The 14,686-nt window shown below is 44.0% G+C and overlaps 1 protein-coding gene and 1 long non-coding RNA gene across 3 annotated transcripts in view; one reads left to right on the top strand and one right to left on the bottom strand.

Moving 5' to 3' along the window:
* The window catches only part of Stk3 (serine/threonine kinase 3), a 178,417-nt gene that overhangs the window by 107,924 nt on the left and 55,807 nt on the right, over positions 1-14,686 (top strand). For both annotated transcript variants that reach the window (XM_040730373.1, XM_040730374.1), the window contains exon 9: positions 9,543-9,735. In XM_040730373.1, coding sequence (XP_040586307.1) covers positions 9,543-9,735 — 193 coding nt within the window. The remainder of the gene's footprint in view (positions 1-9,542; positions 9,736-14,686) is intronic.
* LOC121133620 lies at positions 9-4,919 on the bottom strand. Its single transcript, XR_005870542.1, has 3 exons — positions 4,841-4,919; positions 3,095-3,314; positions 9-158 (listed from the first exon to the last, which is right to left on the bottom strand). It is a non-coding gene; the product is annotated as an uncharacterized LOC121133620 (long non-coding RNA).

Raw genomic sequence — 14,686 nt, 5'->3', positions numbered from 1 at the left:
CTCAGCTCCTTCTCCTGCTGATGCAGATACAGAACTCTCAGCTCCTTCTCCTGCTGATGTAGATGTAGAACTCTCAGCTCCTTCTCCTGTTGATGCAGACACAGAACTCGCAGCTCCTTCTCCTGCTGATGCAGATGTAGAACTCTCAGCTCCTTCTCCTGTTGATGCAGATACAGAACTCTCAGCTCCTTTTCCAGCATTGTGTTCGCCTGCCAGAGCCATGCTTCCCACCATGATGATGGACTAACCCTGTAAACTGTGAGCCAGCCCCAATTAAATGTTTCCTTTATAAGAGTTGCCATGGACATAAACAAAACAAAACTAAAAACCTTAGCTGAAACAGAAGTGGGTTGTGAGTTAAAGACCAGCAGCCAATTCAACAAATTCTAGCAGGACCCTGCCTCAAACAAGATACGCAGAGCACGGAAAACTACAAGCAAATGTCATCACAATACTTTTCTACTCCATCAACATACAATGACTCGCAGTTTCCTAGCTTTTCCTTCATTTATTGCACCAGTGCAACACAGATCTATAATATATGATTACACACAAGCGTTTCCTTTACTAGTGGCCCACAGGAAAGTAGCTGAGCTTTGCATGGTGCTCTTGAGATTTGTGCCCTCCCTACCCGTTCACTTCAGGGGCTGTTCTGTGAGACTTAGTCGACTCTACCAGGTAACTGTGCCACCTGTGAGTAGTTTTAATTCTCCCATCCAGTCTACACAACTCTAATTCTTTTCTTGTTGCATTAGCCTGGCCTCACTTTCCTGTAACTCTATGTCTATACATTCACTGTGTTTCTTTGCCTGTTTAGAGTTAATGTCTTTTCTCCAGTTGTAAATATTGGTGCAGAAGAAAGGGAAGGCAGTGTTAGCCTTCAGGCAGCTTAAGGCTGGTGAAAAGGACAAGTAAACTGATAGCGTCCATGATGTGGACAGCAGCCATGATGCTAATAGCATCCACGATGCAGACAGCGGCCACGGTGCAAATAGCAGCCATGATACAGATAAGGGCCATGCTGCAGACAGGAGCCATTATGTGGATAGCGGCCATGATGTGGATAGTGATAACGGCCATGATATGGATAGGTAGATAGCGGCCATGATGCGGATAGTGGCCATGATGCAGATAGCGGCCATGATGCGGATAGCGGCCATGATGTGGATAGTGATAACGGCCATGATGTGGATAGTGATAGCGGCTGTGATGTGGATATCGGCCCTGACGTGGATAGCGACCGTGATGTAGACAGACAGGCGCCCGCAGGTTTGGTACGTAATAAGGAATATGGATTGCCTCTTGCTTTCTCAGTAAAAGCACTTCCTGCAAAAGGCTCCGTTTCTGTTTGCCTCCTCACATAGTCCCATTTGCCCACTCGATCTCCTGGGACTTTTCTCCTCAGAGTAAAACTGTAGTCACAGTCAGGTTTTTTTGTTTGTATGCTTTTTGTTGTTTAAGAATAGCCAGAACCTGTGTTCTTTCACTGTGTGTTTTGACACTGTAACTGAAATGCTTTCTACGTGCCTTTCTGGGTAATCCACTGCGTTCGTTAGTGTCCAAGTCTTTATGTAATGGACAGATGATCACGCATATACACAGTTATGTGTCAAGAAAGTCCGTAAGCCTGAGTGTTTTCTGCAGTCGGTAGTGACCCCGGGATTTCTCCAAAGTGTTTAAAGAAAGCCAGAAGGCCTGTCTTGCTGCTTTAGCCCATGTCATAGCCATTGTTCTTCTAAAATCTGTTTTCTCCTCTGGCTTCATTCAGTCGGTCACGTGTTTCTCCATGCCCCATAGCGCACAGCCTTTTGCTCCATGTGAACATCTGTCTGACCACAGTTGTCTAGTCTCTAACTTTCTCAGGGATAAAGATGTGCCTCACACACTGACTGACACACAGTGTTAACTGTAAATGTTTTTAAATCACTATCTCTGAGTATAATAATTTTACTTGCATGTAACTCCTTGTTTAGGATAATTCTACAAAATGATCATCACCACAGAATGTTATAGGTTCAACATTCCTAAAGGGAAAAAATCTGAACTCTATAAAGTGTTCCAGAACTTGAGTATTGGCATACATCACAGTGGAAAATACAAGTCTGAATCTTGTGTGAAATTACCCTTAGTCTTATATATAGGTTGCATATAAATAAATTTCATGTTTAGATTTGGGTCTCCTAAAATATCAAACATATAGATAAATACTGCAAACTCTAGTGAGACCTGAAACACTCTGGCTGGAACATCTTGTATAAGGAATTCTCAGCCTGAGTCTTCATTTACAGACTGATAAGTCACACACAAATATTTAAATCTTTCTTTGTCAGTGCTTAAGTGAAATGTGACTATTTGGATTGGAAGTAGGTTACTTTTTGCTGCCCTGACTAACCTTTGTCCTAGAATTTCAAGCTTTCTTCTTTTGCATTGTATATTTCTGAAGTTGATTTGTTAAAATTATTTAGTAGCAGCAACTTTAAATGTACATAAGTAATAGTTATTCTGTGAAATGTCTGTTAAAATTTCACAAAGGAACATAAGAGAAAGATTTTTTTCATAACAGATTAGCCTTTAATGTGTGTTCTAGGAACATAATATATATCTTAATTTTCATATAAAATCAACTTAGAGTACAGTAATATGAATATTCACCATTGTAGGACTTTATTGGTTTTGTGGAATTAGTAAATATTCTTTGGCCTTGATCTATTACTCGTAAGTTACTCTGGGAATTGTCAAATGTTGACAACATCTATAAACAGTATTTTTATACAATATGATTACTTTTACTAAACTACAGTGACATCACAGTAATTATAGTAGTCTCAGATATCTTGGTTAAAAATTATCAATGGCTACCAATCTATTTCTGATAAATATGCTGAGTAAATATATTAATAACCCTTTGTATGAACTGTTCCTTAATGAAATTTTAGTCTTTTGTCTGTAGTGCCCTCTTGTGGACATTTTACAAATTGCTTATAGCAATACAATAATCTTCAAATTGTATGAAACATCTGAAGTTCCTTTTATATTTTGCTAATATTTTGACAGATTTTTGGCTCTGGTAGAAAAAAGTAAAAGTCCTAGTTACCTTTACCACTTAATTTCCTGTGTTGTGCGTCAGCATTATGCACAGGGGTAGGAGATAATCTCTCTCTCGTGTGGAAACTTTTCATAGAATGCCCCAAGCTTGTGCATGTCTGCTCCATGAACCTCTGCAATCCTGCCCACACGCTCTCTGTCTCACTGAGGAATACGTCTTTCAGGACTTCTGGAGTTTCTGAAAGCTTGGGTGGCATTTTCCGACACACCTGCAAACGTGCAAAAAGTTAGGAATCCATCAAGCTTCTGTTTGTTAAAGACAGCAGCTGTCTGTGCGGCTGGGCTGGTTTTGCACTGAAGTAGAAGGACCACCTACTAATAGCAGTGAGAAGAGAGTTCATTCTTCCTGTAGATTCTCAGGAACCACAAGTGTCTATAGGACCGAGTGACTGAATACCAAGTTACTCTGTTTTGTAAGCTGATATAGAAAAAGGGCTTAAGCCAGGTGGTGGTGGCACACGTATTTAATCCCAGCACTTGGGAGGCAGAGGCAGGTGGATCTCTGTGAGTTCGAGGCCAGCTTGGCCTACAGAGAGAGTGCCAGGACAGTCAGAGCTACACAGAGAAACCCAGTCTCAAAAAAACAATGCTTAAGGATTGGTCTTCTCAGTGATATTTAGCACAGGTAAGGCCAGATTTCAGCAGCTGTTAATGGCCCTGCTGTTCACAGACACAGCAGACAGGGCTGTCCTTCCTGTATGTAAATAGGATTCACTGGTTTGTGCCATAGGGTCACTTCTGCGTCTCCCCCTTGTTCTAGGGGAGTAATGGGGGGGTTCCTCTGTAACTGGGGACATTTAAGCAAACTTACAGTGGTGCCTTTTGATTTTTGCCTTTTCTAACTAATTCTGAACTAATTTTATGTATTTTGACAGGGTTAGTATGTTTAACATGAGTGACTCACGGGATTAGTTACTTCTCTGCTAGGATAAAATACCGTGACCTAAAAAGGGACTGCAGACGGCAAGTTTACTGACTGCGCCTATGGCTCCAGAAGGGGGGTGTGGGGTGAAGAGAGCACAGTAATGTGGCTGCTCACATTTCATCCCTCAGGAAGCCGAGACGGTGAACTGGAAGTAGGGTGAGCTATAAATTCCCAGAGCCCACCCCAAGTGACACTCTTACTCTAGCAAGGCTCTGTGTCTAAAGATCCATGTCCTCCCCAAACGGTGCTCCCAGCTGGGACCCGAGAGTGCAAGCATGTGAACAGGGGGCCGTTTCTCACGCTAACCACCACGGCCACCAGCCTCCAGAGCTCACAGTCAGTGCAGAGGAGGGAGGGAGGAGACCCCGCCCGTCCATCGCCTGCTCCATCTCAGTGACGTACACCGCCCATGCCTTGTTGACTTCTCAACTCGCTCACCAAAAAGATTCACTTGATTCTGTCACTGGGTGCTAAAGTGACAATCTCCATCACATCATTTTTGCTTATAAATAGTGTTATTTTCTTTCAGATTTACACACACACACACACACACACACACTCTCTCTCACTCTTTTTAAATTCAGTTTGGTCTCTTTAGGTACAGCATATTGAAGTTATTTCTGACCCATTATATTTGCGCAAAAGGCTTTTAGAATACTGATATTTCCCCCTCATGATTTCTTTCAAACTTGGCTTGTAAATTTTCTGCCAGTGCTCACTGCCCATTAGCACAGGCTCTAATTACCGTGACATCCGGACCTCAATTACGACCGATTCCAGCCCCCTCGTCAGTCTCATCTCCCAACTTACACTTCATTTCCAAGGTTCCTGTCCCTCTTCGGGCATGCAGTTCAGGCCGACTCCGAATCGCATGAGCCGTGACCTATCTCCTGATGCTGTCGTGTCCACGTTAATTTCCACTCTAGGCAGAATATCTCTGCCTTCACACCCCCTCAGACTACAGGGCTGCTAACTGTTCTTGATTTTTACCCCCGAGTCAGCTTTCCAAGTGACAAGCCTGACCTGAGCAGCAGACGCCCTTATTTTCTTCCTGTCCCCAGTGGTACACATTCAAGGGGTAGCTCTGCCACAGTGAGCCTTTAGCTAGTTTGTCTCAGGAGGTGATGTGGCACCTCTGGACCAGGTTGGCAGTTGCTTTCATCTGCTGTCTGGGGTGCTGTGTCAGATAAGGCCAAAACAAGTGGATGTCACTTCTAAAGGAAGGCTTCTTGGAAGGAATTTCCTGGCACGTAAGAGAAATTCAAAGGTTAGAATATCTTAAACAGATTATCTACTAAAGGAATAATTTTCTCATTAGTGTTGCAAATTCTTCATGAGATCTTTGTGTGAATATCTTCGACATTAGTGAATTATGACAGGGTAGTTAGAAAATGTCAAGGTAATAAATACCACAGATATAGAGATATTTCATACAAAGAATCTTTTTTTTTCTTAGACTGTTATAGCACATGCCTGTCCCAGCAGTGGAGTAGGATTTCCTAATAATGTTTTCAAATATTTGTATTCCGTGTGGACCTGACGATTCACAAGCTGGATCATGGTCCGTGCTCTGTTCTGCATTCCTGGCACATGATGGCCTCCGACTGACAATGCTGCTGTGTCCCTTACTGGAGCTGGGAGCATCTGCTCTGCAGACCTTGTCTACAAGTGAAGTGTGACACGAAGGAGCGTTCGTAGCTGCTGTATTCTAAAAGCGTTAAGTACCGTCCCAAATTAACAGTGATCTAAAATACAAAGATCATGTTCAGAGTGAACGAAGTTTAAGTTAAAAACAGAAAGTGTTGCTGAAAAGTTTTCAACGCCACCACCCAGTTTTGGTTTTCTAATTTCGCATAAAATAATTATCTTTCCATCTGCATTACATTAATCTTCATTCTTGTCCCGGTCACATTTGTGAAGTGAGCATTTGTGTTACTTTTAAATTCCCCCCTGTTTTATTTTTTGGCTTTGTATTTGTAAATTAGCATCTTTTAGCAAAGTGACTGCATGTGAAAATAATGTCACAGAGCCTTCCTTTCTAAATTTAGTCAGCGGTTTTGAAGGTGCAAACTGTCCCTGTCACTGTCCCTTTGCAGACTCGGCACTAGCACAGACAGCACAGAGAGTAGGGATCCATTTCGTACCAACAGGAAGTAACGGTTCTTGTTGACCGCAGTGATCGTAGCCTTGCTGCTCGTGAAGAAACGAGACAAATGGCTCAACACATGAAAATAGGGTTAGTGTTCGGGGAATCGTCTGGTTGCAGCTATGACAATGATGACAGGATGTTACAGTTAAAACAAGCTGATGGAAGGACTTCTCCTAGACTCTCCGTGAGAATAAAAGGCTCAAGTGTGAGTCAGTCTGCTTCCTGCCATTTTGCTCATCTGTCAACTCAGTAGTGGGCACAGCTCTCCCAGGCTCACAGCATCGGGGCAGGCTGACCCACTCACACAAATACATTTTAAATAAATTTTCTATCCCTATCACTTTATGTAACATTGACCCATAACTCTGTGCTTTGCCATTGCCTCAAGTGAGGGCTTTAACATTTCATTCGATGGCATTTAAAGAACAATGCTTTATCCTGGACACCAAAAGTGTAACTATTGCAATCTAGTACTGCTCTCAGATTTCAGAGTGTATGGGACTCAGGTAAGTCAGGCGTACAGACAGTGGAAGCATGTTATGCTGAGTATATAGTCAGCATAGCAACAAGCAGCTCTCAGGGGAAAAGGTGGCATACAGAACATTCCACCTAGATTTATGTTTGTGTTTGTGCATAACCTCCTCGCCCTCCAAGACTCAGTGAATTGAAGACAGAATCTCAGCAGTCCCAAACACTAAGTAATGGAAGTAATAAACCCCAATATTATCATGTGTTTTATATATATGCACTAAAATATCCTGCTGTGTCTTGTAAGTCTGTGTAGTTATTATATATTGTTAAAACTTGAATGTTTTAGGGGGAAAAGGTCTGACGTCAGGACGGCTTCTTCTGTGAGGCATTCTCTACTTATTAAAGCAAAATTAGAGTCCCCGCCCTGGGCTCTCATTGTACTGTCAACACTCCCTTACTGCACTTAAGTCATGATTTATTGCTCACATGTCAGAAGATTTCTCCCAACCTCAAATTCCTTAGAAAAGCAGTGGAACAAAACTACGTCTTGCTCATCTCTGTACCTCAGATACTGGTGAACTACTTGATGAGTTACAAGAGTACAATACATGCTCACTGAATGAATTAGTAAGCGAGATATAAATTGTTTTCTTTGTGAACATCCTCCTATACCTACTAAGTGTTAGATAGTCCCAGTGGCCGGGATTTGGAAGTGAAAGGAAGTGTCTTGTCTCCATCACACTTGCATCCTAGTGGCAGGGAAGGCCAGTTGCCACCTGTGAAAAAGAGGGTCAGCAGTAAACAATGGCGAAGGTCAGGTCAGAGAAGTCACATCTGAGTGCAGTCGTCAGGGAAATAAATGACCGCACTGTCTTATAGAAGAGCATTCCAGTCTGGAAGATCAGCCAACTGAAAGACGCACAGAGGAACATCTGTAGTTCTCGAGAAACAGCTAAGGAGGCCAGCATGGCTGGAGTGTGGTGAGCGAGAAGGAATGTGACAGGAGATGGGGCTGACACATGTTACAAGGCCAGATCGCATTTCACCGTGATAAAGATTTCATAAGAAAAGTCAGACGGACAGTTACAGCAGCAGGATAGGGCGATGGGATCTTTTGGAAGACTCAGTCTCCCAGTTGTTTGAGAGACTGAAAAGGGCAAGCATGAAACAGAGAACACAAGGCCGGACCAATATAAATGGAGTAATTTGTTGAACTCTGAGGATAAGGATTGGAAAGTAGGGTTGATGAGATAGTGCAGTGAGGGGAGTACTTGCCTGATGACCTCAGTTTGATCCCCAGGACCCATACAGTAGAAGGAGAGAACCAGTTCCTGCAAATGGTACACACACACACACACACACACACACACACACACACACACTTCCACACAATGTAATTTTTCAAAGGAATTGTATAAATACACTATTATGATTGTAAGCCCACGTCCCTGACCGAGCGTCCAAGTAGTCAAAAGGTAGCTGTAGATAAGGAACACGGATGTGGCGGATCAAATGCTCTAAGAGAAAAATGCAGTTTGTATTCCAGCTCTGTGTTAAATAGATGTGTGACCTTCGGGAAATCTTCCTTTCTGTGGACCTAGTTTTTTGTTTTTCAGATACGAAATTAGGGATTAAATATCTTCTTATTGTCAAATCCCTTGATTTTGTAACTCTGTGAAACAGAAGATACTAAACTCTCCCTGCGTTTCTCTGCAAAGTGACACAAGTGGACCTAGCTGCTTACGGCCCTCTTGTCTATTCTTACCCATAAGGCACCTGTATTTGTACAGAGCTTTATGGGATAAGGGCTGAAATTAAGACATCATAAATTTGCATGCAAAGATGTGTGCTGACTGTGGTAGATTCTACTGGTTTGAAACTAAAACAGGAAAAGCTGATCAGCTGTAGAGGTAAGATTTAGTTAAGTGCATAGAGGATGTATATTAGTTACTCTTCCCGTTTCTGGCAAAGGTAATTTAAGGAGTGGCGGGATTACTTTGGCTTCGAATTCGAGGGATAGTCCACCAGGCTGGGAGGTCAAGGCAGCAGGAACTTGAGGCAACTGGCCACACTGCGTCACGGTCAGGAAGCGAAGCATGGTGGTGTTGGTGTTCAGCCGGCTTTCTCCTCGATGTGCAGCCCAGGCACCGACCGCATCCAGAGAGCGGTGCTGCGCAGTGAGACTGTGCCTCAAAAATCCATGAAAGAAAGAGGCAAAGAGCTCCAGTAAACACTTTTCCCAAGAAGATCTACAACTGAACTATTAAATATATGAATGATTACTTAATATCACTGCTAATCAGAATATAAATCAAACTTTGACACTGCTTGATACCCATTAACACGACCATTTTTTAAAAATTGAAAATAATAAATATTGATGAGGAAATAGAGAAATTAGAGCCCACGGCACTGCTGTTGGTAATATAAAGTGATACAACTACTGTAGAAACCAGTTTTAGTGGTTTATCAGCTAAACAGTAGAGTCTGCGTGCCTGCACACACACTCGTACACACGTGCCCCTGCGCGCGTGCACACACACACACACACACACACACAAAGATTGTCCATATTGCAAAACAGTGTGTGTTGGAATTTCAATCCCTTTTAAGGCTGAATGACACTTGCTGTATGTATGTAGCACATCTTGCTTGTTGTGTTCATTTGAAGGTAAATACTTAGGTTGTTCCTACCGTTCGACTGCCGTGAGTAACGCTGCTGTGGACACTGGTACACAAGTATCCATTTGAATCCCTGCCTTTACACTGTTGAGCATTATAATAGCATCGGCGCTTTTGTCGTTAGAAAAAAGCCTATGTGCGTTCTTACTAAGAGCGAAGAGATCCGTCTGTCTTGAGAGGCCTTTGCTCACTCTGGTATTTTGCCCGCAGGATGAAGATGAGCTGGATTCGCACACCATGGTGAAGACCAGTTCAGAGAGCGTGGGAACAATGCGGGCCACCAGCACGATGAGCGAAGGGGCCCAGACAATGATTGAACACAACAGCACGGTGTTAGAGTCAGACCTGGGCACCATGGTCATAAACAGTGAGGACGAGGAAGAAGAAGACGGAACTATGAAAAGTACGTGGCTGTTTCTCACTGAAAGTGTGCCCACATTGAAGCCAGGATTAATTCTGCTTCTTTTTAGAAAGTTATGGAAAACTCTGGTTTTGAGCTTAAGGCAAAAGTCAGCCTTTAAAAAGCTTTAACGTGTACATTAAAGTGTGCACATGTACACATTTGCACATATATATGCCCACATGTGTGCTCACACACATATATCTATATTTCTATATATCTATATATCTATCTTTAACTTAGAGTTATGGAACTTATGGAACTTTTTTTCTGTTACAAGCTACAAACCCATAATTAAATTTGTGAAATATTTTAAGGAGAGGATAGTGTTTCTAACATTTACTTTCCCAATTAAAAGAGAAAACTTAAAAATTTGTTTCAATAAATATAATATAATAGCATGGCACGCTGTCTAAATTATCGGTTAAACATCAAGACGGAGGTGCAATTGGAGATGAAACCCTAGGAAGGCTTACTTGGAGGAGATGCCCACAGAGAAGGCTCCGTTCCGTGTGCTTATGGCTGCTTCTGCTGTGTGAAGCATAGACTTTGTAAATCCTTTCATGGACTGCCCGCCCCAGCCTGACCTGCAGTCAGCAAGCCTGACCTGGGGAAGCCATAGAGGAAGGACAGAGTGTCTCAGTGACAGGAGAGCACCTTGACCATCTCTGTAGCTATTGACTCTTCTGCCTTTCCCCTGCTCCTGGTCCTGCGTGGTAGGTTACATTCCGCTGTGTGCCACTGTGTCTAAGTGGCCGAGAGGCAGGGACTGACTGACCTCTGCGTGATGAGGAAATGGTAGGAGAGTGCCCAGGTGATGAATTGTGTCTCCTGGCTGGGACTGTACTGAGTTAACCTGAGGTGAGAATTATATCTCAATGCGTTTAAATCAACTGCACTTCATTAAAAGAAATAGAAGGTATCTCTAGACATTTTAAGATTTATTTTATCATTTTACTTTATATGTATATGTGGCCATGAGGGTGTTTTGTGTACTATGTGCATGTAGATGCCTGCAGATATCTGATCCCCTGGAACTGAAGCTGTAACTGGTCCTGAGCCTCTTGCATGTGGGAGCTGGGAACTGAACCATGTCTTCTGCTAAAGCAACACAAGATCCTAACTGCTGGGCCTTCTCTCCAGCCCCTAACCTAGACACTGTAAACACAGAGATTCGAGTTAAAGATTGTGGATGTTACCAAAACCAATGGACAGGTTGGAAGAGAAGGCTAAGTCAGAAAACTAGGCCCAGGAGTGACCCTGTGTAGGACCACTGCTGCTGTGCTAAACGTGGGTTGCTGTTGCCACTAACACAGACGGAACCCTTACTAGCGCACTGTTGCATTGAGTGTTGAGTAACACAGGCGGGGCCCTTACTAGTGCACTGTTGCATTGAGTGTTGAGTAACTAAGGCGGGGCCCTTACTAGTGCACTGTTGCATTGAGTGTTGAGTAACACAGATGGAACCCTTACTAGTGCACTGTTGCATTGAGTGTTGGGTAACACAGACGAAACCCTTACTAGTGCACTGTTGCATTGAGTGTTGAGTAACTAAGGCGGGGCCCTTACTAGTGCACTGTTGCATTGAGTGTTGAGTAACACAGGCGGAACCCTTACTAGTGCACTGTTGCATTGAGTGTTGAGTAACACAGGCGGAACCCTTACTAGTGCACTGTTGCATTGAGTGTTGAGTAACTAAGGCGGGGCCCTTACTAGTGCACTGTTGCATTGAGTGTTGAGTAACACAGGCGGGGCCCTTACTAGTGCACTGTTGCATTGAGTGTTGAGTAACACAGATGGGACCCTTACTAGTGCACTGTTGCATTGAGTGTTGAGTAACTAAGGCGGAACCCTTACTAGTGCACTGTTGCATTGAGTGTTGAGTAACTAAGGCGGGGCCCTTACTAGTGCACTGTTGCATTGAGTGTTGAGTAACACAGACGGAACCCTTACTAGTGCACTGTTGCATTGAGTGTTGAGTAACACAGACGGAACCCTTACTAGTGCACTGTTGCATTGAGTGTTGAGTAACTAAGGCGGGACCCTTACTAGTGCACTGTTGCATTGAGTGTTGAGTAACACAGGCTGAACCCTTACTAGTGCACTGTTGCATTGAGTGTTGGGTAACACAGGCGGGGCCCTTACTAGTGCACTGTTGCATTGAGTGTTGAGTAACTAAGGCGGGGCCCTTACTAGTGCACTGTTGCATTGAGTGTTGAGTAACACAGATGGAACCCTTACTAGTGCACTGTTGCATTGAGTGTTGGGTAACACAGACGAAACCCTTACTAGTGCACTGTTGCATTGAGTGTTGAGTAACTAAGGCGGGGCCCTTACTAGTGCACTGTTGCATTGAGTGTTGAGTAACACAGGCGGAACCCTTACTAGTGCACTGTTGCATTGAGTGTTGAGTAACTAAGGCGGGGCCCTTACTAGTGCACTGTTGCATTGAGTGTTGAGTAACACAGGCGGGGCCCTTACTAGTGCACTGTTGCATTGAGTGTTGAGTAACACAGGCGGGGCCCTTACTAGTGCACTGTTGCATTGAGTGTTGAGTAACTAAGGCGGAACCCTTACTAGTGCACTGTTGCATTGAGTGTTGAGTAACACAGATGAAGCCCTTACTAGTGCACTGTTGCATTGAGTGTTGAGTAACACAGGCGGGGCCCTTACTAGTGCACTGTTGCATTGAGTGTTGAGTAACACAGATGGAACCCTTACTAGTGCACTGTTGCATTGAGTGTTGAGTAACACAGATGAAGCCCTTACTAGTGCACTGTTGCATTGAGTGTTGAGTAACTAAGGCGGGGCCCTTACTAGTGCACTGTTGCATTGAGTGTTGAGTAACACAGATGGAACCCTTACTAGTGCACTGTTGCATTGAGTGTTGGGTAACACAGACGAAACCCTTACTAGTGCACTGTTGCATTGAGTGTTGAGTAACTAAGGCGGGGCCCTTACTAGTGCACTGTTGCATTGAGTGTTGAGTAACACAGATGGAACCCTTACTAGTGCACTGTTGCATTGAGTGTTGAGTAACACAGGTGAAGCCCTTACTAGTGCACTGTTGCATTGAGTGTTGAGTAACACAGGCGGGGCCCTTACTAGTGCACTGTTGCATTGAGTGTTGAGTAACACAGGCGGAGCCCTTACTAGTGCACTGTTGCATTGAGTGTTGAGTAACACAGGCGGAGCCCTTACTAGTGCACTGTTGCATTGAGTGTTGAGTAACACAGGCGGAACCCTTACTAGTGCACTGTTGCATTGAGTGTTGAGTAACACAGATGGAACCCTTACTAGTGCACTGTTGCATTGAGTGTTGAGTAACACAGGCGGGGCCCTTACTAGTGCACTGTTGCATTGAGTGTTGAGTAACTAAGGCGGGGCCCTTACTAGTGCACTGTTGCATTGAGTGTTGAGTAACACAGGCGGGGCCCTTACTAGTGCACTGTTGCATTGAGTGTTGAGTAACACAGGCGGGGCCCTTACTAGTGCACTGTTGCATTGAGTGTTGAGTAACACAGAAGGAACCCTTACTAGTGCACTGTTGCATTGAGTGTTGGGTAACACAGATGAAGCCCTTACTAGTGCACTGTTGCATTGAGTGTTGAGTAACTAAGGCGGAACCCTTACTAGTGCACTGTTGCATTGAGTGTTGAGTAACTAAGGCGGGGCCCTTACTAGTGCACTGTTGCATTGAGTGTTGAGTAACACAGATGGAACCCTTACTAGTGCACTGTTGCATTGAGTGTTGAGTAACTAAGGCGGAACCCTTACTAGTGCACTGTTGCATTGAGTGTTGAGTAACACAGATGGAACCCTTACTAGTGCACTGTTGCATTGAGTGTTGAGTAACACAGGTTAAGCCCTTACTAGTGCACTGTTGCATTGAGTGTTGAGTAACACAGGCGGAACCCTTACTAGTGCACTGTTGCATTGAGTGTTGAGTAACTAAGGCGGGGCCCTTACTAGTGCACTGTTGCATTGAGTGTTGAGTAACTAAGGCGGAACCCTTACTAGTGCACTGTTGCATTGAGTGTTGAGTAACACAGGTGGGGCCCTTACTAGTGCACTGTTGCATTGAGTGTTGAGTAACACAGATGGGACCCTTACTAGTGCACTGTTGCATTGAGTGTTGAGTAACACAGGTGGGGCCCTTACTAGCGCACTGTTGCATTCATCCTAAGCACCTGTGGCGCTGGTGACTTGATGCCAGGGTGTGTCTGTAAAGATCCTGAGACGCCCTGTACCATGCTTGCTAGAAAGAATTAGCTGAAGGATATGGCCTCCGATTAGTGTTTTACTTGCCATTTTGTGAAACAATACAGTTTCCCAGAATTCTAGTTGCAAGGAATTCTAAGAAATACAATGTTTGTCTTACAGCCCCAGAGACTGGTGGCCATGGTTTTTATTTTCACTCAACCACAGAGCTAAAGAATGATTTCCTCTTACCCAGGGGCTCCTTGTTGTGTGTTCTAGAGCCTGGACCTCAGCCTTGTTCTGCTCAACATCTTTAGTTAGCTGTAGCTTTTAATTTTAAGATGGAAGTTTATGAAAATTGCTAATGACACACACACATACACACACACAAATCCCAAAATAGAATCCATGGATTGGAACCGTTAAGTTGATTTTCAAGATGACCTGGGCTCTTCGTCCAAACCACCAACTCCACAGATGTGCACCACAGCACTTGTCCCTCAGAGATGCCATCTCTGTTTAGCACAAAGAAAAACAAAAAAGGAAGGAAAGAAAGGAAAACAACAACCAAATGCTACAAGCATTCTGAGATCCAGCCAGGGCTAACAATCCCTTCTTAGAATGAGGATGTAACACGGTCACTGTGTCTCAGATCGTGGGACTCACCTGCACTGTGATGCTTCGCATACGGCTGGAACATTTTACAAGGACAGGACGAGCGCGCCCAGCACTGACCAAGCTGAGGCACTAGATG

Source organism: Mesocricetus auratus, unplaced genomic scaffold, assembly GCF_017639785.1.
Source record: "Mesocricetus auratus isolate SY011 unplaced genomic scaffold, BCM_Maur_2.0 Super-Scaffold_100023, whole genome shotgun sequence".
NCBI lineage: Eukaryota > Metazoa > Chordata > Mammalia > Rodentia > Cricetidae > Mesocricetus > Mesocricetus auratus.
This window is presented reverse-complemented; position numbering and strand designations above follow the sequence as displayed.